The sequence below is a fragment of the Martes martes genome (assembly GCF_963455335.1).
Source record: "Martes martes genome assembly, chromosome: 2".
In the NCBI taxonomy this organism is placed as follows: Eukaryota; Metazoa; Chordata; class Mammalia; order Carnivora; family Mustelidae; genus Martes; species Martes martes.
Genome location: NC_137889.1, coordinates 46,318,420 through 46,345,298, shown reverse-complemented (window position 1 = coordinate 46,345,298; position 26,879 = coordinate 46,318,420). Strand labels below are relative to the sequence as shown.

Below are 26,879 nucleotides of genomic sequence, written 5' to 3'. Positions count from 1 at the left end.
TTTAAATCTCTTTATCACTGAAGAAATCACTGAAGGAATGCTATAGTGACTTATGTTACTTTAACATCCTGATCATAGTAGGATAGCTACTTTAATATTTACAACAAGAAGACCACAATTAACTAGAACTATAATTTAAAAACCAAGTTAAAAAATTAAATAAATAAAATAAAAAATCAAGTAAGTGCCATTTAAAAATCTTTGTACTCTCTGAGAAGTGCCTGATGATGCTGATGTATTTACAGACACAAAAACAATCTTTATTATTATTGTATAAAGCCATCAGAGCACACACACACACAAAAATCTTTGTAGAGAACAAAGACTTCAGAAAATACTTCTGATAACTTTATTATTTATTTATTTATTTAGCTTCTGTAAGTTTAGGAAAAACATTTCTGAACCATCAGGAAGCTCATGCAAATACAAGTGTGCTCTATCACTAATTAAGACAACTGATCATCCAGTTCTCTTACCTTTTTCCCCAACAAACGGCAAAGACCATGTGAAAACATCCATAAAGTTTGGAAGCCAATAGGGGTGTGGAGAACAGTTAAACTGCCTGATATTCATGACATTGTTTTCATATTTTAGCACAGCAGCTAAAAAGGAAAAAGCAGGAAAATCTGGTACAGAGGAACATGACATGGCAAATGGTATGCTTTGTATAGCTGTGCACCTACTAAACAGAATTCATAAACTTACTTTCCATTTGTAAGTTCAGGACTCGTTATCTAAGAGCAGATGGAAAATCTTAGAGCATTTTATACTGTTCATTCTTTTAAGAATTATCACAAGGAACAAAGTTACCTAAAGATCTCATATAATAAAAGTACAAAAGAAACTGAGCTCTGAAACTTCAAAGGGTCACTACTACACAGTAACCATCTATAGAAATCTCACATTCCACATTAGAAAAATTTTGTCATAATTTCCCTTTATAGGCCAAATGGTTACAATTACAGCTCTCTTTTGAAGGCAAACATTTTTCACTAAGCAAACACAGCCTGTTTTGCTAGTCATTACCCAGAGCCAAAGATTTTATAAACTCTCTGGGAGTTTATAACATAGCAATTATCAATTCATAGTTGGGGATACAGATGGCAAACTTGGAGCAATTTTTATGGCTCAAAAGCAGATTGTATCATCTCTGCATATTACATAGAGGATTAAAAAATATCCATCTCTCCCATACAGAGTCAGTATACTGCTAACACCATATAAATCATATAAATGTTGAACTTAACCAGTTACCATGAGCATAAGCACTCATCACCATGAGCATGGGCCCTGAAATGCTGTTTGCATTATTGTCTTTAGTCTTTTTTTTTTTTTTAAGATTTTATTTACTTATTTGACAGACAGAGATCACAAGTAGGCAGAGAGGCAGGCAGAGAGAGAGGGGGAAGCAGGCTCCCTGCTGAGCAAAGAGCCCAATGTGGGGCTCGATCCCAGGACCCTGGGATCATGACCTGAGCTGAAGGCAGAGGCTTTAACCCACTGAGCCACCCAGGTGCCCCTATTGTCTTTATCATCTTACTGTGATGATAAATAGAATCAGCTATGAAGCACTTCAGAAATGACAGATATAGGTCATTTCCTGGTTCCTGTTTCTCTGCTTATTAAAGGATAGCCTCATGTGCTCAAAATTTAAGTTACTGAGCATCTAAAATGTGTACCATGGGGATTGTAAATACATGAAAGGAGGATCTCCTACTCTTAAAAATCTAACACTGGATATAATATACATGTCCCATTATTTTCATGTACTTATTTTTTATTTAGGTTCGATGAATATATAATTATTCAATAATTCCCTCAATATACACAGGAAAAAGAAGTGAGAGGTGGGTCTTCACAGTGGATTATTAGAAATGAGAGCATAACAAATTGCTTTTGGGTATGTTCTCAGTGGACACAAAAACAGGAAAAGAAATCTTTAAAAATCATGACTTAAGGATCTTTCACATAATCACTGGAAATAAGAAATAATTGTTGGTAACAACATGCAAGAAAGAAAAGCAACAGAAGAAGAAAGAGAAAAAGGAAAGGGGGAAAGGGTTGTCATTTTCAAGAAAGAGCTACTTGGATGGGGAATAACTGAGGACCAGGAGACACTCTTTCATATACCACTCTCCTTCCTAAAAAAGAAAAGTCTGAGGAACAACCAAGGAAAATAAGAATGTTTCAAGATAAAGTTACCAATTGTGTCAAAGTCTGGTAGACGGGACTGTGACTTAAAAGTTCACTAAAGGAATAATCAGTATCCAAACCAGGTTAGAGTGGGGCAGAAAACAAGCTGGCACTTAGTGAGTGAGTGAAGTGACTGCTGTGCTGGTGGCCGGTGTCAGCTGAGCACACTGATAAATCCACTGTGCAGGCAACAGACACTCTTCCTAGTGAGCTTGCTCTTCGTCCCAAATATGAGGACTAGGGCCACGAAGTGTCCTTGAAGAAGTTGCCAATACAAGCAGCACATACCATTGATCATGGAAGAAATAAGAAAACTAAGTCTCTAACATACTGGGAATATTAGGAAGAAGAAAATAAGAAATAATGGAGTTAGGGAGAAGCAGAGTATTGTGGGATAGCTAAGACTCAGAAAAGAATGACGAGATCTAAAAAACTAGATGGCTGGGAGAGAACTGAAGTCAAAGAATGTTTTTTAAAATGGATAGTAAGGGGGCACCTGGGTGGCTCAGTGGGTTAAAGCCTCTGCCTTCGGCTCAGGTCATGATCCCGGAGTCCTGGGATCAAGCCCCGCATAGGGCTCTCTGCTCAGCAGGGAGCCTGCTTCCTCCTCTCTCTGCCTGCCTCTCTGCCTATCTCTGTCCGTGAAATAAATAAATAAAATCTTTAAAAAAAATAAAAAAAAAAAAAAAAAAAAAAAAAAAATAAAATGGATAGTAAGCCACTGAGATGACTGATTCAAATCAGATTGAAGTGAGATGTGCCACTCCTTGGTGTCCCTTTAAACAGGCTACGCAGTAAGTATATTGTGGACCTCTTTTAAACTCAACTCCCCAGCTGCATTTACAAGGTATGACTATAAAGTAATGAGACTTAAAAACCACCAACTACAAACACACCAGACGTTATATGTGAGATGAGTGTTGTCCTCTGATATAATCACACTAGGCACAATAACAGTAAAATGTTAGACATTTTAGCAACTTCGAGTTTGACAGACACTTTTAACGTTTATTTTTAGCATTCCAACTTATCTTCAACAACCTTCTATGACAGGTATTTTAAAGATACACTGAGGCTCAGAGAAGTTAATTTTAAGTGTCATGTTAGCTGTGAATTTAAAAGTGAAGCAGGACTAGACTAAAATTTTTGACTCCTAGCTTAGTGCTCTTTTTAATAACCTTGCTGCCTTACCGTATATTTAATCCAAAGATGCTGCCACTACTCAAAACATTTTTGGAACTCCTCTTTTGGAATCGCCTCCAGACCCATTTTATAAGCAACACAAGAAAAACCAGTCTCATTACCCTATAATCATACCTTGTTTCGGACCCCAACCGGTATCATCTAGCTTGATCACTCACCTTATTCACCAGTCTTGACTCCAAATGACTTTTGGCTGTTCCAAAAATCAAATCCACCCTCAAAGGACGAAGATTTCCCATCACTGAGGATAATCAAAAGAATGTGTCGCAGATTCTGAAGGCAATGCCAAAAGAGGAGTTCCGAAAACGCTTTGAACAATGGCAGCATTGTTGGAATAAGCATATAGCTTCCCAAGGTAACTACTGTGAAGGGACAATACTCACTTGGATATGTATGTTCTGGCATGTTTGTACAGAAGTTCTATTATTTTATAGTCATACTTTATAAACAACAAAATAGTTACAGAGGATATTACAGAGGAAGTCTGCCCTGATACAAAACTTAGAAACTATGAATCATAAAAAATTAAAAAAAAAAAAAAGATTTTGGGGTACCCAGATGGCTTAGTCAGTAGAGTGCAGCTCTTGATCTCAGGGTCGTAAGTTCAAGCCCCATATTGGGCATATATAAAAATAAAAATTTCAATAGGATAAGGTCTTAGAATTTCTGGATTGAAGGCATGTTTATATTTAATCCTCTCTGTTTAAACCTCTCTGAGGTTTAGAAAAATAATATGACTTACCTAAAGTCACACTATTACTTTCTGGCAGGGCTTGGACTAAAATGATTTTTCTGACTTTTTGTACAGTATTCATCTACTTGTACCATTCCTCAAGAAAAGCAAAAACAGCTTAATAATTTACAAACAGTAAAACTCCAAGTAGTGATACTTTATTAAGGTACTGTTACAAATAAATTCACCAAAGGTAATAATTTATGATGACTATCTAACTTGAAACTGAAATAATTTCTTCTTCTTATGTATTTTTTAAAAGATTTATTTATTTATTTCGGGGGGGGGGTTGGGGGGAGGAGCAGAGGGAGAAAATCTTCAAACAGTCCCCAATGAGCACAGAGCCCGACTCAGGGGGCTCAGTCCCATGACCCAGAAAATCATGACTGGAGCTGAAACCAAGAGCCAGAGGCTCAACTGACTGAGCCACCCAGGTGCCCCTGTTCTTTTTATATTCTGATTTAGGAGTACACATCAGACCTATTATGATCCTTATTTATATTTACAAAGAGCCTAGTAATCCTTAGGAGACGAAAACCAAGCAGTAGCCTAAATTCTAAGTTTCTTGGCCTTTGTTTCAATTAAGGCCTCTTATATATACACATACGTATGATTATATTAGAGCTCAGAATTACTCACAAATTCAAATTCAAATATCACTGGGCTCCTTTACCTTTATTATTATAGACATCTAGGTAATTGGGGGCAGAGAAAATTGTAATGAGTGATGGAAAGCCTGTTGTTTGGCTCTTCCTGTACATTCGATACCTGGAAGAGAGATAACAGTCTGTCTGTCTTGGTATAAAAGGCAAAAACTCTGCAGTGATAATTGGTACAGTTTTAATATAACTTACCCAGCATCCTGGGCTTCGTGGGCTCTGATTATTGATAACAAATTATTGTTCTGCAAAAATTCACAAACTGCAGGGTAGCTGAAAAAGAAAATTAGAAAACATAAGCCCAGAACTAAAACAACTGGTTTTTATTTTTTTATTTTATTTTTTAAAGATTTTATTTATTTATTTGACACAGAGAGACACAGTGAGAGAGGGAACGCAAGCAGTGGGAAGTGGGAGAAGGAGAAGCAGGCTTCCCACCGTGCAGGGAGCCTGACGCGGGGCTCAATCCCAGAACCGTGGAATCATGACCTGAGCCGAAGGCAGACGCCCAATGACTGAGTCACCCAGATGCCCCTAAAACAACTGGTTTTTAATAGGAGGAAGGGGAAAAGTAAAGATCCTATTAGTTGAATTTGTTTCCAGATTATAGGTTTGACATACCACTGAACTTTTATTAATGGCTTAGCAATAATCACTTTCCACTTCACTAATACACCTCATTCCAGATCAAATATGCAGATAACAGACCTTAGAACAGGAAAAGAGCTCCCCTACCTTTTAATCTTTTTATCTTAACCCTTAACATAACAACACCAAAACTTTTCTTGTCTTGATATAAAAAAAAAGTACCAGGGTAGTGTGTACATGTGTGAGACAGTGAGAGAGAAAGAGAGATTAGGTGCTAAGAACTGAACACACAATTTTCAGATTATCAAATTGTTAGAAAAGCTAAAGAATCTACTTACAGCTTCGCAGGTAATATCAATGCCAAGTTGATATTATGCAGGAATATTTCAGGAGTAAATGCAAATATATATATATATATATTTTAAAGATTTTATTTATTTATTTGTCAGAGAGAGAGAGCGCGCGCAAGCACAGGCAGACACAGAAGCAGGCTTCCTGTGGAGCAAGGAGCCCGATGCGGGACTCGATCCCAGGACGCTGGGATCATGACCTGAGCGGAAGGCAGCCGCTTAACCAACTGAGCCACCCAGGCGTCCCAGTAAATGCAAATATTACACCCAACTGTATTCTAATGAAAATACTAACCATCATCTGAGGTTTCACCGATCGTAATCACAGATCACAATTCACCATAATAAATATAATGAAAAAATTTGTAATACCGGGAGAATTACCAAAATGTGTCACAGAGACATGAAGTGAGCAAATACTGTTGGAAAAATAATACCCAAGAGACTTGTTCAACACAGGATTGCTGCAAACCTTGAATTTGTAAAAAACTCAATATCTATGAAGCGTGATACAACGAACTGCAATAAAATATGGTATGCCTGTATTTTATATCCACATATAAAGGTTTTGTTTTGTTTTCTTTTTTTTTAATTAAAAAAATAGTCTGACATATTCCATTATCTGAATATACCACAAGGTATTTAACTAACTAGTCTTCTATTGAACATTTAGGTTGTTTTAAATCTCTTATCATAAGGGTACCTGAGTGGTTCAGTTGGTTAAGTATCTCACTCTAAATCTTAGGGTCTCAGGGTTGTGAGTTCATGCCCCATGTTAGGCTCCTTGCTGCGTGTGGAGCCTACTTAAAAAAACAAATTTATCATAAATAGTACAGCAGTAAATAACCTTGTACCATTGACCCTTGGACAATGTGGGGAGTGCAGACTCCCATGCTGTCAAAAATCTGTGTATAACTTTTTTCTTGGATGTAGAACTTTTTTTTTTGGATGTAGAACTTTTTAAAGTAGTCTCCATGCCCAACATGGGGTCTGAACTCACGACCCTGAGATCAAGAGTCACATGCTCCACAGACTGGGCCAGCCAGGCACCCCTCATGTATGTAACTTTTGACTCTCCCAAAAGCTGGCCTGTTGAGTAGAAGCCTTACCCATAACATTCAATTGACACATACTTCGTATGTTTTATGTATCATATGCTGTATTCTTACACTAAAGTAAGCTAGAGAAAAGAAAATGTTAAGCAAGAAAAAATAAGCAAGAAAAATACTTTCCTATACTGTATTATATTTATATCAAAAAATCCAGTGTTTAAGTGGACCTGTGCAGTTCAAACACATGTTGTTTAAGGGTCAATTGTCATTTTATACATCTGCACATTTACATAGTTGATTCTTGATATTTGCACTAGCTATTTTGTAAATATTACATTAGTCAAATCTGAACCACTGCTCCTAAAGAAAATACACAGTTAGGGTCCTGTGAGCCTCTGGTCACATTTTCATTAACCAATCAATACATAACTTTGTTTTATGTGTGTTTCTGTGTAAGGACACCTTATTTAACATATTTAACTGTTAATTAATTAACATGGAACTCATGGACAGCAGTGCCTTAAGTCATACCCGAATGAAGCTTATATAACATATACGTATTTTCTCTCTAAGACACATCATAGCCTTCTTACATGTAGAAATACTTAGTAGCACTTAAGCACTATGTTGGGGGCCATTTTACATAGCAAAATCACCAACAAAAAATGTGAAAAATATTGCACTAAATGGACCACAAAAAGAATGGTGTAATAATAACTTAAAGCATGAAAGCTGAAACAAGACAGCAAAGCAGCTCCTTTTTAACCTCAGTTACGGACACACATGGAGTGACAAATTTTTCATCATTCTGAACATGTGCATGTCTGAATGACCGTGATTGTGCTATGAGTGGTGACTTTGCAGCTGCGAGTAATTTTTAGCTGGTAGGCAAATTTGAAGATCAGAATTCGTAAATAACAAGCATCAATTGTATAGACACAGGAATACACTTTAGAAGAATACACTTTAGAAGAACTCTTGGGGCGCCTGGGTGGCTTAGTGGGTTAAAGCCTCTGCCTTCGGCTCAGGTCATGTTCTCAGGGTCCTGGGATCGAGGCCCACATCAGGCTCTCTGCTCAGCAGGGAGCCTGCTTCCCCCCTCTTTCTCTCTGCCTGCCTCTCTGTCTACTTGTGATCTCTGTCTGTCAAATAAATAAATAAAATCTTTAGGGGAAAAAAAAAAAAAGAACTACTTCTGGATCAAAGGCCCTTGGCATTTATAATAGAGAGATGTTGTTAAGCTTATCTCCAAAGAAATCATACCAGTTTATGTTGTACAAATAATAAAAAAGTATTATGCTCTTTATTTTAAGCAATGTAAAGAGAAGTTTTTCAAGGGTTTAGTCAGTTGAGCATCTGACTCTTGGTTTTGGCTCAGGTCATGATCTCAGGGTTGTGGGATCCAGCCCTGTGTCAGGCTCCATGCTCAGTACAGAGTCTGCTTGAGATCCTCCCTATGCCCCTCCCCCCACCCACAGCGTGTGCATATACTCTCTCTCCCTCTCAAAATAAATAAATAAAATCTTCAAAAAAAATTTTAGAAGGGAGTAAAATTTAAATGACTCAGAAAGTAATACAACAAGGTTGCTTAGAAGAATGTTACAACTATGACAGTATTAAGGCTTTTCACTTATTTTATGTGCATTTCATTTAGTAAGTGTTTTAACTAGGCAATTAACAGAGACTTGAACTAAATGTATGCATTACTTGTCACACTAAAACACTGGCATTAAAAAAATTTAGACCTCAAACCTCTCTCTATCTCCCTATTTTTGAACAGCAGAACAAAATAAAAGCTCACATACAAGATTTAAGACAACAGCCAACTTCCAGGAAATGTCCTGGGCTTAGTTCACAATGTCCTGTTCTTTTTATATCTTTGCCTATAGCAGTGGTTCCAAACGCTAGAGAGCTTTTTAAAAAAATAACAGGATTTTCCTGTCTCAGACTCATTGAATCAGAATCTCTGGGGAAAGAGCCAACAAATCTTTATTTTTAAAAAAAGCTCAAAGATGATGTTGGGAAGAAATAATCAAGGTTGTTTTGAGTCAGAAAATAACATTTAAGCACTGTAAGATGTTCTGTTCAATCATGTTCAGTATATTACATTTAGGTCCTAATGAAGGTACTCATATATGAGGGTACATAATACCTACTAAAATGTAACAAAATAAACAAGGATTTTCTGCCTTCTAGTCATCAAAAAATAAAAAAGGTTTTATAGTACGCAAATTAGGGATATAAAGTACTTATAAATAATTTGATGAAACATATTACAACTGCTTTTCCTAATTTTATAACTTTGAGGATTGGCTTACCTGTAAAAATAAGAGCACCCTCGGACAGTGTTGTGAGTATAGTGCTCCAAGGTCTTTTCATTGCCATAATCCTCTGAAGGATCAGACCAAAGCAGGTCACACACTGGCCCAAAGGCTGGAGGTTCTTTAAACCTGTCTAACTAGAAAACACACAAAAGCCAAAAGAAGCAAAATCATGAAGGCAAAAGAGCTTTTGCAAACTGGTATGGGTCAAAAATAAAACAAAACAAAACAAAAAACAAAACCCTCCCACCCACAAGAACATGTTAGGAGAAAAAGCAGCAAGCCCCAATAAAGAATTTTTCCTTTAGGAAGAAAATGAGCATTTAATAAATTTGGATACACAATTTTTATTATTTTTTTTGAAATAAACTTGTATAACTATCCCTGTCATCTAGCCATACTGTAGAAAAGGACTCCTTTACGTCCTAGTCTTAAAAGCAGTACCCACCTAATTCAAATGTGAAATCAACCACTATGGAGATACACTATTATTAAGAAAGACTATGTAACGGCTCAACTGCCTAGGTGAGCTAACATTACCATCAGAGCAAGAAAGGTTTTACAACTGTTCTGTTCATTGTTTACTTCATTCCTATGGAGATTTCTAGTTTTATTTTGTGAAGGACTTTCATCCTTTCCATTCTATGCAGTGCAGGCATTTCAATGTAAGTCATTAATGTAAGACTTGAGTCACTGCTGCTTTGGTTGTTAGTAGCATAAACACCAAGACAAAACCAGTAACTAAAATAGCTGAAGACTTCTACTAAATGAAAGGGGAAGTTTTTAATACAATTGATTCAGAACTGCAAAATTCAAGACTTATACTGTAAAAGAGAAATTCTGGTTATTTAAAGACCATAAGGCAGCAGAAATATAGGCATATCTTCTTACCCTGAGGAGAGTAAACTTTAATTCAGAGAAAATTCTTATAAACAGAAAAATCTTTAATTTCAGTACCTACATGAGACAGGTAGAAAAATACAAAGGTAGAGAAAAGATATAATGTAGAACAAGAAAAGTGAAAAAAGGATGGATCATCCTTATAGAAAATCCCAAAAATAATAACCACCAATTCACACAGTGTAGCAATTAAATTCTATCATCTAAAATGTCAAAGTTAATGAAATTTCAGAGCTGGAAGTCCTCAGACCATCTCTTCTAACTTTTTCATTTCTCAGAGAAGAAAATGTGACTTAGAGTTAAGTTGTTTGGTCAAGGTTACACAATTAACTGCAGGACAGGGATTAGAACCCTGATTTCCTTCCTTTCGTATTGCTACAAAATTTAAAGTTTCAGGGCTATACTCAAAATAGGTTATGTTTCCAGTGGGTGAAAATACAGATTTCATTAAACTTTACAGATATTTTCTGGAAGATGTTTAGCAAAATGTTAACAGTGGTTGTCTGCCAATAAGGAGATCACAGGTGATTTCCACTTTCTTACTTTTGATTATCTGTATTCAAAAATTTTCAGCAATAGAGGCATATTAGACTACAGTAAAAAATAAAACCAAAAATATATATACTCCATGAGACTAATGAAAGATTACTTACTTTCTTAATGTCATCTAAACTAGTAATTTCAGGTGACATTCCTCCATGTACACACAGAAACTGCTGGTTTAAGAGGGCGGCAAGAGGAAGACAGTCAAATGTCTCCATACATGCATCATACACCTGTTCAGAATATTTGATTCGACCTATCAAAAAAAGAAAAACAGTCAAAGTAAGAAAAGCTAAAATTTATCATATGTGAAAAAGGATACTGGACAGAAAATTATGAAGCTACTTCAAAGCGAATTATTTCAGGCCAATTTGAAAAAAATCATCTTTATAAAAATATTCTTGAAAAGTTGTAGATGAAAGGTAAAGAAAATCTCCTCTGTAGACAAGTGTGACCTTGGGTAACTTTCCAGCTCTGTTGCCTTGGAAACCTGGTAAGGTGAATGTCAGCTGTGTTATAAGGCAACATGGCTTATGGTAAAAATTACTCAATTACCTGGTAGGTAGCTATAGCTTTGGACTTCTGAGTGGATGACTCAAGCTAGGTCCCTGTGGGCTCTATGGGCAATATCGGGAATCGTGCTACATGAGGCTTCTAAGCCACAGGGACTCCCTGATCTACCCAATGTGGATATTGTTTCCCTAAACCTGAACTGTGACTTGGAGGGGGAGGCAAAAGGCAGAAAATCTTTGGACTGCTATATTCACTCCTATGAGGACTACTCCACTGAAAAGGGATGCTAGGATCCCCATTTCTAAGCAGATAAATGCCAATATGGCCCACAGTAGTCTTGTAAACCTGAATATTTTGGGGGAACTAAAAAAAAGACTCCCTGTGGGTACTGAAGATATATAATTGGAAACTGAAGTTTTAAGAGTAATCAATAAAATGTCAGTAATCTTTTGCTATGATTTTTCAGATCTTTAAGAACATTTCATCCCAATTCTATTTTATGTAAAAAAGTTCATCTTTGGGGTGCCTAGGTGGCTCTCAACTGGTTAAACAATCTGCCTTTGGCTCAGGTCATGAGATCGAGTCCCTCATCAGGCTCCCTCTCCGTCTCTTTCAAATAGATAAAAAAAATAAAAATAAAAATAAATGTTCACCTTTATGAACTGTATTTTGGAGTTAAAGAACAAGGAAACACTCCAGTGGGCCAAGGGTGGGGTCTCCACAATTACCCAGAAAGAATCTGTCATGAAGTAAGAGGTGGAAAGCTACAAGATGATTTTAGTTTAAAGAGAAAGGGAATATTTTCTTCTTCCTTGGCCTTGGATTTCAGAAAGTCAAGTGTGGAGGTGCCTGTTGGTAGAGAAGGCAAGAGGCTGCATAGGCAGGCAGCCTTACAGAACTGTGAGCTCCTTCTCTTCCAAAATTCTGTGAAGATGAGACAAGCCTACAGGACCTAGTGAACAAAGCTTTAGCAAGTGAGTCAGATTATCTAGCTGATCATTATTTCTGTGTTTACTTACTTATAATTTCCAAGCTTTTAGAAAAGATGTGTTTAAGGATCAGAGCCTGGTCTTAGCAAGGCTTTGGAGACTAAAGTGAAGGGTAATGGTCCAGATTTGGGCCAGAGTACAGAACATGGATGGCAAAAATGTCTGGAGAGACATTTCTAAAGGGGAGGTATAAATGAAAGGACCATATTTGAGGTTAAAAGACCTTCTATTCCTGAATGTGAGGTTCTTCTCCTTATTGCCAAGGTTTGAGAGCATTAAGGGAGTTTGTGGGTTCCTTTAAAAAGTTCAGAGCACTTTATATTACCATGACCACAATTAAGATCATCTTATTTCAGAACATATGCTAACTCTAATAGGACAACCAAGTTAATAAGAGCCATGCCTTATGAATCTTTGCATCTCCTTAAAATTACATCCTTATATTCTGCTTTTTATCTGAACGCTATAAATTTTGACTATTGCAAAAGTAGATCCATACTGGCCACAAAGTTTATGTGAGGAAAAAAGTTAAAACAAAAAAACCAACTCCTTTTGTCTGTGGCCAGTGATTAAAAAACCCTTGGAGCCAGAGTTCCCTCTGTTGCCAATGTCAATAAAAAATTCCCCTGTAAGAGTCTTAAGCTTGGATATAGGCAGAAGTTCTGTGTTTTTGTTTTTGTTTTTAATTCAAGTATAATTGACATGCAATGTCATATTAGTTTCAGTACAACACAGTAATTCAATTCTATACATTATGTAATGCTCACCATGATAAGAGTAGTTACCATCCTTATCATATAGTTATTACAATATTATTGACTATATATCCTATGTCATACTTTTCATTCCTGTGACTTATTTATTCTCTAACTGGAAGTTTGTGCCTCTTAATCACCTTAACCCATTTAGTCCATTCTCCCACTGGTTTCCCCTCTGGAAACATATTTGTTCTACATATTTACGAGTCTGTTTATGCTTTTGTTTTGTTTTTCAGATTCCACATCTAAGTGAAATCATAAGGTATTTGTCTTTCTCTGACTTATCTCACTTAATATAATACCCCCTGGGTCATTCCATGTTATCACAAAGAACAAGAGTTTTCATTCATTTTATGGCTGAGTAACACTGTTGTGTGTAGGGGCACCTAGGCGGCTCAGTCAGTTAAGAGGTCGACTCTTGATTTCGGCTTAGTTCCCGATCCCAGTTTCCTGGTGTCCTAGGATGGAGCCCTGCATCACGCTCCCTGCTTGGCCGGGTGGTCTGCTTCTCCCTCTGACCCTCCCCCTGCTCCTGCTTTCTCTCTCTCTCTCTCAAATAAATAAATAAAATCTTTTTTAAAAAAGAAAAAAATATTACTCTGTGTAATACACACCACATCTTTATCTTTTTTCCTATCAAAGAATACTATGTTGCTTTCATATCTTGGCTACTGTAATTAATGTTACAATAAACATAAGGGTGCATATATCTTTCAAATTACTGTTTTCATTTTCTTTGGTTAAATCCCTAAGTGATGGAATTATACGGTACTTCTATTTTTTTTCCCCTATTTTTAATTTTGTAAGGAAACTCCATACTGTTTTCCATAATGGCTGCACCAACTTACATCCTTCTCCCCACCTTTACTTGTTATTTCTTGTCTTTTTGATACTAACCATTCTGACTAGTATGAGGTGATAGCTCACTGTGGTTTTGATATGCATTTCCCTGATGATTAGTGATACTGAACAACTTTTCATATGTCTGTTGGTCATCTGGATGTCTTCTTTGGAGAAAGGTCTATGAATGACTCAAAAGAATTCCTTAGCCTACTACCAAAAGGATATCAAGTCTGGAGAAAGATGGCAAGCAATACAGTGTCTTAACCCCATTTGTACATTAAAACAGGAGGTTACACAGAAAACAAGTGTTGGCGAGAATGTGCAGAAAAAATGGAACCCTTGTGCACTGCTGGTAGGAATGCAAACTGGTGCAGCTACTGTGGAAAACAATTCCTCAAGAAATTAGAAGTAGAACTACCCTATAGTCGAGTAATCACACTACTGCTTATTTACCCAAAGAATACAAAAACACTAATTCAAAAGGATATCTGCACCCCTATGTTTACTGCAGCATTATTTACAATAGACAAATTATGGAAACAGCTCATATGTTCATTGATACATGAATGGATAAAGAAAATGTTATAAGTATAGGTACAATGGAATATTTATTATTTAACCACAAAAATAAAGAAATCTTGCTGTTTGCAATGACATGGATGGAGCTAGAATATAATGCTAAATGAAGGCAGCCAGAGAAAGAAAAATACCACATGATTTCACTCATGTGGAATTTAAGAAACAAAACAAAACAAAACCAAAAAAAAAAAAAAGAGAGAGAGAGAGAGAGGGGAGCCGGGGTGGCTCAACTGGTTAAGCTTCAGCTCAGGTCATGATCCCAGGGTTCTGGAATCGAGCCCCATGTCGGGCTCTGCTCAGTGGAAAGCCTGTTTCTCCTTCTCCCACTGTTCCTCCCTGCCCACCCCCCCAACCCCTGTCTGTGCTCGCTCTTTCTCTCAATCTCAAATAAAAATTTTTTTAAAAAGAGAGAGAGAGAGAGAGAGAGAGAAACCAAGAAACAGACTCTTAACTACTAGTTACCAGAGGAGAGGTGAGTGGGGAGATGGGCCAAATAGGTGATGGGGATTAAGAGTACACTTATCATTATGAGCACTGAGTAATGTACAGAATTGTTGAACCACTATATTGTATATCTGAAACTAACATAACACTAATTATTAACCATACTGGAATTAAAATTAAAAAATTCATATTTTTAAAAACCAGGAGATTATGAATCAAATTAAGCCAAAAGAAGTTAATGTTACATTAACATGTGACCGAAATAGTTTACAAAATGTTATTTACTTAAAGTATATGAACAGGTATATAAATACCAACATATTTATTTTCTGAGGAGTTAGACTGAAGATATTTATATTCTTGTTTATAGTTTATCTATGTTTTCTCTGATGAATTATATGAATTTGTATAGTAATATTCATTATTATATTACCTTTATTATTGAAATTTGTTGAAGGATAACAATGTATCTGTGCCTCAGTGAGTTAAGTGTTCCCCACAGCATGGTGGTCAAGAGAATGGAGTCTGGAACCTGACTGCCCAGATCTGACGCTTGGCTTACTAGTTGTGATACTCAGCACAAATTACTTAGTTCCCTGTGCTTTGATTTCTTCATCTATAAAATGGGCATAATAACAATACATACCTATATTACAAGGTTGCTGAGAAGATTAAATGAACTCATATATATAAAATGCTCTGAATAACATCTGGCACAGGGTAGATATTATGTAAGTATTAACTAATGAAATCACCTTATTTTATCTTCACAGAAACCCTATGAAACAAGTACTATTACTATCTTCATTAAAGAGCTGAAGAAATTGGGCCTACTTGCCCGAAGTCACAAGCTAGTAAGTGGTAGAACTGGAAATTGAACCTGTTCATGCTCCTAATACCATGCAATTCTCCTCCCAATCATTATTTCAAATTAAATATTTAATAGGGAAATAGCCAAATATGTAATTCCCAAAGGTTAAATAAGCTGGCTCAGTGTTTTATTTTCAGGACAAATTTGAAGCTTCATCCATAAAACAGTAATTTCCATATCAAAGGGAAAATTACCTCAATCACAGGATCACAGTGGTGATACAAGTTCTTTTTTTTTTTTGCCCCACAAGTTCTAACCAGTATCCAAATTGCGACATTATGGGATGCCTGGGTGGCTGTGGGTTAAGCCTCTGCCTTCAGCTCAGGTCATGATCTCAGGGTCGGGATCAAACCCCACATCGGGATCTCTGCTCAGTGGGGAGCCTGCTTCCCCCTCTCTCTCTGCCTGCCTCTCTGCCTACTTGTGATCTCTCTCTCTGTCAAATAAATAAATAAAATTTTTTAAAAAAGAGAGAGAGAGAGCTCAGCTTATTAGTGAAAACATCCATACAAAGCAGCACATGCTCTTTGCTCATAAGAATAAAATGTGAAATTGTATTTGTGTGCTTGTTCCAAGATTTATTCACATTTCAGATGCAGCATTAGAATGAAACATGAGTATCTCTGAAGATAAGAATAAAAGAAACCTGGTTTGACTAATTAAAGCATGTGAAAAGTAAATAAAAACCTAAGATAAGAAATTCTGCGCAAAATGAAACACTTAAAATGTTTCCTCATACCTATTGTTCCATCTTCTAAAAATAGTCTGAACCAATTTATACTAGTCAAAAAAGAAACTCTGAGATAACAGAGGAAGAATTGGATAAAAATGTTACCTAAAAAAACCTGACCCTTAATTCAGAACAGAGGCATCCACAGGCAGATTTCTTATGACTTTTTTTTTTTTAAAGATATATATTTTTTCTATTTATTTGACAGAGAGAGAGAGAGAGGTCACAACTAGGCAGAGAGGCAGGCAGGGAGAGAGGGGGGAAAGCAGGCTCCCTGCTGAGCAGAGAGCCCGATGCGGGGCTCGATCCCAGGACCCTGGGATCTTTAACCCACTGAGCCACCCAGGTGCCCCCTTATGACTTATTTACTGTTAAATGCTAATTGTTCCAGGTCCTTGATATGTGTTATTTAATTTTCCCAGGTAAAGAAAAGGAAATTTAATGAGTGATATCCCCGCATTTGCCTTATAAAAACAATGCAAAATATTTCCAATTTTTAAACTATTTGGTGAAGTGGTTCTCAAATGACAGCAGACACTTTCCAGGCCTCTGGAGCAGGTGTTCTAAACCAGCAGCATGCTGCACAATTATTTGTTGTGCTTTAAAAAGCCTTTTAAATGCTTGGGGCCCATTCAGGTGATTTTGAAGTTACCAACTTAAAAATATATTACAGGAGCGCCTGGGTGGCTCAGTAGTTAAGCTCCTGCTTCCAGCTCAGGTCATGAACCCAGGGTCCTGGGATCCAGACCCGCATTGGGCTCCCTGCATGGTGGGAAGTCTGCTTCTCCCTCTCCCACTCCCCCTGCTTGTGTTCCCTCTCTCTCTCTGTCTCTCTCTGTCAAATAAATAAATAAAAGCTTAAAAAAATAAAATAAAAATAAAAATTTATTATAATAGGAGTACATGGTGGTGATAAAAGATAATTCCAGCAGTACCACAGGAAGATATAAAATTAAAAGTACAAGTCCTGCTGACCCAACTCCCTACAAGTAATTACGGTTTTTTATTTTTTGCACATTATATATTTTTAATTTACAAAGGAGATCACATTATACATGTTCTGCAAATGGCTTCTGTCACTGAACAAAGTATTTTAACATGTGTCTACATTAGTACATCTAAGTCCACCTTGGTCTTTCAACAGCTGCCTACTATTCTATTTTTGAAGATGTATTAATACATCTTTCAAATGTATTATTTAAGCAGTCCCTTTCTGATATTTAAATTATCTTTTTTTAAAAGACTTGTTTTATTTTATTTATTTGAGACAGAGAGAGACAGCATGAGAAGGGAGAGGTCAGATGGAGAAGCAGACTCCCCGCTGAGCAGGGAGCCTGATGTGGGACTCGATCCCAGGACTCCAGGATCATGACCTAAGCCAAAGGCAGTTGCTTAATCAACTGAGCCACCCAGGCGCCCATAAATTATCTTTTTTTTTTTTTTTTGCTATTACAATTAACACTATAATTGTTATCATACATCCTTATACATCCATATCCTATTATTTTTTCCAAGTATACAGTATGGTAAGCAGAATTCTAAAATGACCAGCAATGACCTATAGCATTGTATAATCTATGGTCACTTTCAATGGCTGGAATTTGTGAATATGTTGAGACTCCTATGATTACATATCCTTAGGACAAAAGGAAGATTCTTCTAGGTAAGCCTGACCTAATCAGGTGAAAACCTAAAAGGTTTTCCCTAGCTGGCTGATCACAGAAGAGGAAGGCAGAGAGGTGCATTTGGGCTGCCTGGAAAAAAGTAAACATCGACACTGACACCGTGAACTGCCTAGGGGGCCACACGGCAACGAAATACAAGCAATCTCTGGAAGCTGAGGGCAGTCCCTAGCCAACAGCTAGCAGGAAAACAATGAACATTAACCCTAACAGTCATACGGGCTGCCAAAAACTGGTGAGCTTAGAAAAGACCCCAAGCTCCAGATGAGAACTGCAGCCCTGGTGACACTTGGATTTCAGTTCAGGGAGACCCTGAGCAGAGAATTCAGCCACACTCTGCCTGGACTTCTGACCTACACTAACTGTGAGGTAATAAATGTGTTGTTTCAAACTGCTAAATTTGTGGTGATTTGTTGCACAGCATTAAAAAACGTATATAGGGACGCCTGGGTGGCTCAGTTGGTTAAGCGGCTGCCTTCGGCTCAGGTCATGATCCCAGCGTCCTGGGATCGAGTTCCACATCGGGCTTCTTGCTTGGCGGGGAGCCTGCTTCTCTCTCTGCCTCTGCCTACCACTCTGTCTGCCTGTGCTTGCTCGCACTCTCTCTAACAAATAAATAAATTTTTTAAAAAATTTAAAAAACGTATATAATCTGCAGGAAAACTCCTATAAGCCAAACGGCTGGGTATATTCCAAATATACCAAATATATACCAAATATATACCAAATATATTCCAAAATTACTCTTCAAATATCTTATACTAATTTAAACACACCAACAGATCTAATTTTTTAAAATTTCCTAGGTGTTACCTACTGATTTGAACTGTTTATTCTAAGTCCCAAGGTCTGAAATGATCTGTATCTTGCCCACTTATAGCTCACTGTTCTGTCAGTGGAACTTTTTTTAAGCGTTCATACTCTAAAAATTTTTGTAATAAGAACAACCTTTCCTTTCATCATCTACTAGGAGAAAGGCTGTTTATTACAACTGCCAACTCCAGTGTAGGAAGCTACAATAACAAGAGTTACTGTGAGCATATGGAACACTAGCAAGTTGTTATCTACCTATAAGTAAAGGGATTTGGGGAGAAGGACTGGATAAACTCTTGAGCCTCAGAAAACAAATTTCAAAGTTGTTTTTTTCAACCTTGGATATCCTTTTGGGAATAAAGCTTTAAATATTCTATGATATATTCCTCCAAGATAATAATCTGAGGAGAAATCTGAATAGGACACAAAATAAAATCCATGCTCAAACCATCATTATGACATTAAAGCATTTGTATATATTCAGTATTATGTGGGGAAAGAGGTAGATTTTAGAGTCAAACAATACTCAAGACTTCATTTATTTACTTATTTTTTAAAAAGATTTTATTTATTTATTTGCTAGAGAACAGGGGAGAGCAAGAGAAAGCATAAGCACAGGGAACAGAAAAGGGAGAAGGAGAAGCAGGCTCCCCACTGAGCAGAGAGCCCAACACTGGACTCGATCCCAGGACCCTGGGATCATGACCTGAGCCAAAGGCAGACTCTTAACTGACTGAGTCACCCAGGAATTTTGTTCAGCTTCCTTATTTTACAAAGAATATGCTACAGGCAGGACGCCTGGGTGGTTCAGTCTACTAAGTGTCTGCCTTCAATTCGGGTCATGATTCTAGGGTTCTGGGATCAAGTCACACATCAATCTCCCTACTCAGCAGGAAGTCTGCTTCTCCCTCTGCCTGCCACTCTCCCTGCTTGTGCTCTCTCTCTCTCCGACAAATAAATAAATAAAATCTTTAAAAAAAAAAATATGCTAGGGGTGCCTGGGCGGCTCAGGTCATTAAGCATCTGCCTTTGGCTTAGGTCGTGATCCCAGGGTCCGGGGATCGAGCCCTGCATCAGGCTCCATGCTCAGCGGGAGGCCTGATTCTCCCTCTCCCACTCACCCTGCTTGTGTTCCCTCTCTCACTGTGTCTCTCTCTGTCAAATAAATTTTAAAAAACTTAAAAAAAAAAAGGGAATATGCTAACATTTTAGAAATTAAAAGGGTTAAAATTTTGTGGGTTTTAATTCAATACTTTCCTTTCACTTCATATAAAAATACAAAAATTCCTTAAAGTATGAATTGATACATAATATTTTTAGAGGGCTAGTTAGAGTATGTAACCAAAGTCTTTAAAATGTTCATGCCCTCTAGTCTAATAATTGTCTTCTGAGAATTTGTGCCAAAGTACAAATCCTAGATGATTATTCATTCAACCAATATTTTTAAGCTATCTCCTATGAGTTATTAGATACTGTTCTAGAAAAACAACAGTGGATAAAACAAGTCCCTGCTGTCATGGAACTTAAATTATGGGAGGAGAGAAAAATAATAAATGTATTTTTTTTTAAAGATTTTATTTATTTGACAAGGATCACAAGTAGGCAGAGGGGCAGGCAGAGAGAGAGAGGAAGGGAAGCAGGCTCCCTGCTGAGCAGAGAGCCTGATGTGGGGCTCGATCCCAGGACCCTGAGATCATGACCCGAGCCAAAGGCAGAGGCTTAACCCACTGAGCCACCCAGGCGCCCCAATAAATGTATTTTTAAAATATAAATTTTAGGGTGCCTGGGTGGCTCAGTCAGTTAAGCATTGGCTCAGGTCATGATCCCAGGGTCCTGAAATCTAGTCCCGCATCGGGCTCCCTGCTCAGAGAGCCTCCTTCTCCCTCTGCCTCTCCCCCTGCTTGTGCTCTCTCTGTCGCTCTCAAATAAATAAATAAAAATCTTAAAAAAATAAAATGAAATAAAATATAAATTTTATATAAAAATATATAAAAATTTCAGGTATTGATAGATACTAGTTTTTTTAAAAAGCAGGGCATGAGAGTAAAGTGATGCTTAGAAAAAGCAACCAGGGAAGAAAGTCTCTTAGATGACATGAATGAACAGAGAGCTATCTGGGAAACAGTAACTGCAAATGCCCTGGGTAAGTTCTCTCAAACCAGCCCAATACATTACCATCACATTGAATGTTAAGTAAAAGCCAATTGTGAGTACCTACATTCTGGTCAAAGAAATCTGTGAGGTATTTTGTTTGTTTTTTTTTCAAACAGCTAGCAACATTTTGACTTTCAAAAATTCTACCTTTAATAATAAACATTTTTACTATTACAGTATTATTTATAGTTGGAAATGATAGAAATGTCATACAGTTATTACTAAATTGGCTACATGATAAGTGCATTCATAAGATGGAATACCTTAAAAATATTAAAATAACATTTTAAAATCATGTTCAAAAATAGTGAGTGGTACAGAAAATTTTTCTTACATAAAGTGAAAAGAGCAATTTATTAATCAGTACATATAGTAGCCCAATTTTATTTTGAAAATATGTACATATATATGCATTTGAACTATTTCATGATAGGCTTTTATATATGCAGAAAAGAAGACTATCTCTCAAATAGTGAGATGATAGTTATTATATTTAAGTGGTATAACTATGCACAATTTTTATCTTTTTGGGACTTTTCTATGTTTTCCAAATACCTCAAATGTATTACTTTAATATACATAGGGTGAAACTACAAGTTATTTTCAAAATAAACATTTTAAAAGGTAGAATCTTGGTTCTGACCAGAAAATGAAAACCAGGAAGCGTTTGAGTTCCATTAGTTTCTTTTCTGCATGTTTGGTTCATTTTGGGACTGAGAACAGGGGAACTAAAAAAGTTATGGAAGTGCCTGGCTGGCTTAGTCAGCAGAGCAAGTGACTCTTGATCTCGGAGCTGTGAGTTCAAGCCCCACATTAGGAATAGAGTTTACTTCAAGAAAAAAAAAAGTTCTGGAAAAGTGATTATACTTACATTCCTGTTTGAAGGTGAAATACTCTGTAAGATGCCTGCATTCATGATTTCCTCGAAGCAGAAACACTGTTTTGGGATGATTAATTTTTAAACTCCATAAAAACAGCACACACTGTAAGACAAATATAAGGATAAATTTTTATACATGACCATGATAACACATAAAGACAATTTATAGGAATTCAAATGACTTGCTATAATGGCATAGCTCATTGCTATTCCCAAACTGAAACATGAAAACTTCCAGCTTTTTGAATGTGACATGCTATTGCCCTAGTCTAGTAAGTAGGCTCCATACATACTTCTCCTTAATTTCTATTCCAATGTTCTATCCAAATATCTAGAACTCTGTGACAAAGCCATTCACATACACAGACACACCCCTACATCCTAAAATCTATATTTTATTTAATGAAGAAACACCAGAGACATTTCCACTAAAATAAGGAATGAGGCAAGGATATCCACTATCTTCTGCTACTATTCAACACTATACTAGAGGTATTAGCTAATTGAATTAGACAAGAGAAATTAATTAGAGGTTTAAGAATGGGTAAAAAAAAATCTATTTGAAGATGATATAATAATAGTATATCTGACAATGGAATACTATGCAGCCATCAAAAGAAATGAAATCTTGCCATTTGCAACGACATGGATGGAACTAGAGGGTATTATGCTTAGCGAAATAAGTCAAGTGGAGAAAGACAACTATCATATGATCTCCCTGATGTGAGGAAGTGGAGATGCAACATGGGGGGTTTGGGGGGTAGGAAAAGAATAAATGAAACAAGATGGGACTGGGAGGGAGACAAACCATAAGAGACTCTTAATCTCACAAAACAAACCAAGAGTTGCCAGGGGGAGGGGGGTAGGGAGAGGGTGGTGGGGTTATGGACATTGAGGAGGGTATGTGTTATGGTGAGTGCTGTGAAGTGTGTAAATCTGGTGATTCACAGACCTGTACCACTAGGGCTAATAATACATTATATGTTTATAAAAAAATTAAAAAATTATTTAAAATTTTGAAAAAAAATATATCTGAAAAACCCTAGGAAACGATCAATGATAAAACTAACTCAAATAGGGCACCTGGGTAGCTCAGTGGGTTAAGCAACTGCCTTCAGCTCAGGTCATGGTCCCAGAGTCCTGGGATCAAGTCCCACATCAGGCTCCCAGCTCCATGGGGAGTGTGCTTCTCCCTCTGACTTCCCCTCTCATGCTCTTTCTCACTCTGTCTCTCTCTCTCTCAAAATAAATAAATAAAAATCTTAAAAAAAAAAAAACAACCTAACTCAAATAATAAAAGAACTCAGCAATAAGGCAGGATATAAATTAATATACAAAATCAATAGCCTTCATATACACAATAAATAGGACACATGGTAGAGAAAACTCCATCTACAATACAGCAAAGAAGATTAAGCATATAGGAATGCAAGATCAAGCATATAGGAATAAATTTAGTAAGAAACGTGCAAAATTAATACCAAGAAAAACTTAAAATCCTCCTGAAAGACACAAAAATAGGCAAGAATAAATGGAAAAATACTCCTTGTTCTTGGATAGGATGATTCAGCATTAGGTCCTCCTAATTTATAAAATTATTGCAATTCCAATAAAAATACCAACAAGCTATTTTATGGAGTTAGACAAGGTGATACTAAAATTTCTATGGAAAAATAAACATGCAAGAACAGCCAGGAAACAGCCAAGAAAAAAACATCGAAAAAAGAGAACTACATGGGAAGGGGAACTAGTCCTATTTGACATCAAAAGATATTATAAAGCTTCTATAATTAAAACAGTGGTACTGGAACATATATAGGTAAATAAAATGGAATAAAATAGTCCAGAAATTAATTCAAGTACGTACAGAATTTTGGTATAATCCTAGATCACTAGGAGTAATGATGGACTTTTTTTTTTTTTTAAGATTTTATTTATTTATTTGAGAGAGAAAAAGTACACACGTGCACACAAGCAGAAAGTCCAGTGTGGGGCTCCTCACAGAACTTGATCCTACGATCCCATGACCCTGAGATCATGACCAGAGCTGAAGTCAGATGTTTAACTGACTAAGCCACTAGGTGCCCCTAATGATGGACTTCTTAATAAATGTCTCTGGGACAACTGGTGCCATTTCAAAAAAATTAGATCCATAACCTACATAATATATAATAAATGAAAAATGAACAAGGGAGCTAATGGTATCAATATGAAACCATTTAAGTTCTATAAGAAAAAATAGTGAGGAGTGCATGGGTGGCTCAAGTCAGTTAAGTGTGTCTGCCTTCAACTCAGGTCATGATCTCCAGGTCCTGGAATCAAGCCCCACATCAGGCTTCCTGCTCAGCAGGGAGTCTGCTTGTCCCTCTCCCTCTGCCTCTCCTCCTGCTTGTGCTTTCTCTCCCACTCTCAAATAAATAATTGGCAAAAACTGATAAAACTAAATATTCATTTAACTTTTGACCTACCCTGAAGATACACCTCCAACAATAAGAAAATACATATGCACAAAGTTGCAGTATTGCTTATAATAAAGCAAAATTTTGGAAACAACCTAAATGACCATACATAGGGCAGACAGCTGAGCAAATTATGACACGCTCACATAAGAAAGTACCATGAAGCTACGGAAAAAAAAGAAACAAAAAACAAAACAAAACAAAAACAGACAGAAAGATCTCTATAACCTGATTTGGAACAATTTCCAAAATATACTGTGAAGTGAAAAAAGCAAAGTGCAAAAGAGTATGCTACTGTTTCTGTAATAAAGAAGAAATATAAGAAATACACATGTATTGGGGTGCCTGGGTGGCTTAGGCGTTAAGCATCTGCCTTCGGCCTAGGTCATAATCCCAGGATCCTGGGATCAAGTCCCAAATCAGGCTCCCTGCTCAGCGGGAAGCCTGCTTCTCCCTCTCCCACTTCCCCTGCCCCTGCTTGTGTTCCCCCTCTCTGTGTGTCTATCAAATAAATACATAAAATCTTAAAAAAAAAAACAAAAACAAAACTGGTTTGTTTTTTTTTTTAAGAAATACACATGTATTTACTCATCTGTGCAGAAGAAATACAAGAAGGATAAATCAGAAACTGAAGTTACCTATAGAGGGCACAGAGGAAAGGGGTGGAAAAAAGGGGGCACTGGGAAGAGTTTAAGAGCACTGAGGAGGGAGCAATACTTCTCAAAGGATAATATTTTGGATAGCTTTGACTTCTAGAACAACAGTAATGTTTTATACATGCCCCCCCAAAATAAGTAATTAAATCAACCAGCATGTGAAAGAAACCCCAAACAGAATACAAACAGTAATAAACCTAACTTTATTATAAATAGATAAAGCAACAAAGAAGAGTATGGGAAAAAAAGAACTGACCAAAGTAACTTTGGAAAATAGCATTTTGTCTGCATACTACAAGGCTAAAGATGTACAGAAATATACACCAACACTGTATTTCTAGTTAGTAAATCTGTTTTCACAGCATGAATTGGTTTTATATACTTATTTCATGGGTATACTAGAATTGAACAGACAAGTGAATATATTGTAGGTAATGGGAATAGGAAAGGAAGAAGACTAGACTGAATCTTGTGATGTTGGACTGGAATCAAAACTTACTCTTTATAGGGTATATACAGATAGATACAGAAACAAATAAAAATGTGGGTATATGTGCAGGTTAGTTTGTTTATATCTATTTCCTAGCTCCTCCTGAGAGGGCCTAGGACCTCAAAATCACTATGTGTATTGATTTGGGGACTACAAATAAATTTTAGCGAGAAGGCATATACGCAAACACAGAACCTGAAAATAATGATCAATCATATATACTCATCATGAAATATACATTATCTCACACACAGTCTCCAAACACAAGCAACAACTGACAGGACTATGGTAAGAATCAGATAATCAATAACTGGAGTTGGCAATTTTGATACTCAAAAGCAACTCCTAGTTCAAGCAGACAAAAATAATGAAAGTTACAAGGAACAATTCAATGCAAACAGAATTTTTCAATTGCAATTTCAAACAACTGCAATGCAAACAATGCATTATTTTCAAGTATATACAAGACAGCCACAAAGGGGCACCTGGCTGGCTCACTTGGTAGAACATGGCAACTCTTGATCTTGGAGCTGTGCGTTCAAGCCCATGTTGGGTATAGAGAGTACTTAAAAAAAAAAATGGTCACAAAAATCTACTAGGCACCTCATCACAAAGGGAGTCTCAAAAAAAATTCCAAAGTATGAGTATTATTCAGGTTATGTTCTCTAATTAAATTACATTCATTAGAATCAGTAACAAAATACTAACTCTAATAAAAAATCCTGCATGACTGAAAACAAAAAAATATTACTTCATTATCCTAGGGTTAAAGAGAATTCTTAAAATATAAAACACTAAATGATAATAGGGGCACCTGGGTGGCTCAGTGGGTTAAAGCCTCTGCCTTCAGCTCAGGTCATGATCCCAGGGTCCTGGGATAGAGCCCCTCATCAGGCTCTCTGCTCAGCGGGGAGCCTGCTTCCTCCTCTCTCTCTCTCTCTCTCTGCCTGCCTCTCCCCCAACTTGAGATTTCTGTCTGCCAAATAAATAAAATCTTTAAAAAATAATAATAAATGATAATAAAAACCATACATATCAAAATCTGTGGGACCCGGATAGAGCAGCACTTAAAGGGCAATATACACTGACAAGTACATTTATTTTTTTAAAAACAGATATGGAAATATGTTTGTAAATGTCTAATCTGTATCTTAAAGGTCAAACAAGAAACTCCTAACAGTGATTGTAAGACTGGAATGGCTAACATATGAGGAGATGCTCAACTTCATCAGTAATTAGAGAAATACTAATTGAAACAATAACATACTATTTTAGACTCATCATTTATACTCAAAAATATTAGAAAATGAGACAAAACCAAATTCTGGAGAGAAGGCTGTAAGGAAATATGAACTCTTAGGTGTTACAGGCAGGCACATAGATCAGTACAGCTATTCTGAAGAGGAATCTGTGATTGTCAGTTCAAGAATGAAAGTATATACCCTTTTCCCTGACAATTCCACTCTTGTTGATAAA

At 36.7% G+C, this 26,879-nt stretch overlaps 1 protein-coding gene across 5 annotated transcripts in view; it reads right to left on the bottom strand.

The window, feature by feature from the left end:
- PPP3CC (protein phosphatase 3 catalytic subunit gamma) overlaps positions 1–26,879 on the bottom strand; it is a 100,022-nt gene that overhangs the window by 23,740 nt on the left and 49,403 nt on the right. For all 5 annotated transcript variants that reach the window (XM_080796516.1, XM_080796518.1, XM_080796514.1 and 2 more), the window contains exons 4-9: positions 21,790–21,901; positions 10,653–10,798; positions 9,097–9,236; positions 4,984–5,061; positions 4,803–4,897; positions 477–602 (exon numbers count right to left, since the gene is read on the bottom strand). In XM_080796516.1, coding sequence (XP_080652642.1) covers positions 477–602; positions 4,803–4,897; positions 4,984–5,061; positions 9,097–9,236; positions 10,653–10,798; positions 21,790–21,901 — 697 coding nt within the window. The remainder of the gene's footprint in view (positions 1–476; positions 603–4,802; positions 4,898–4,983; positions 5,062–9,096; positions 9,237–10,652; positions 10,799–21,789; positions 21,902–26,879) is intronic.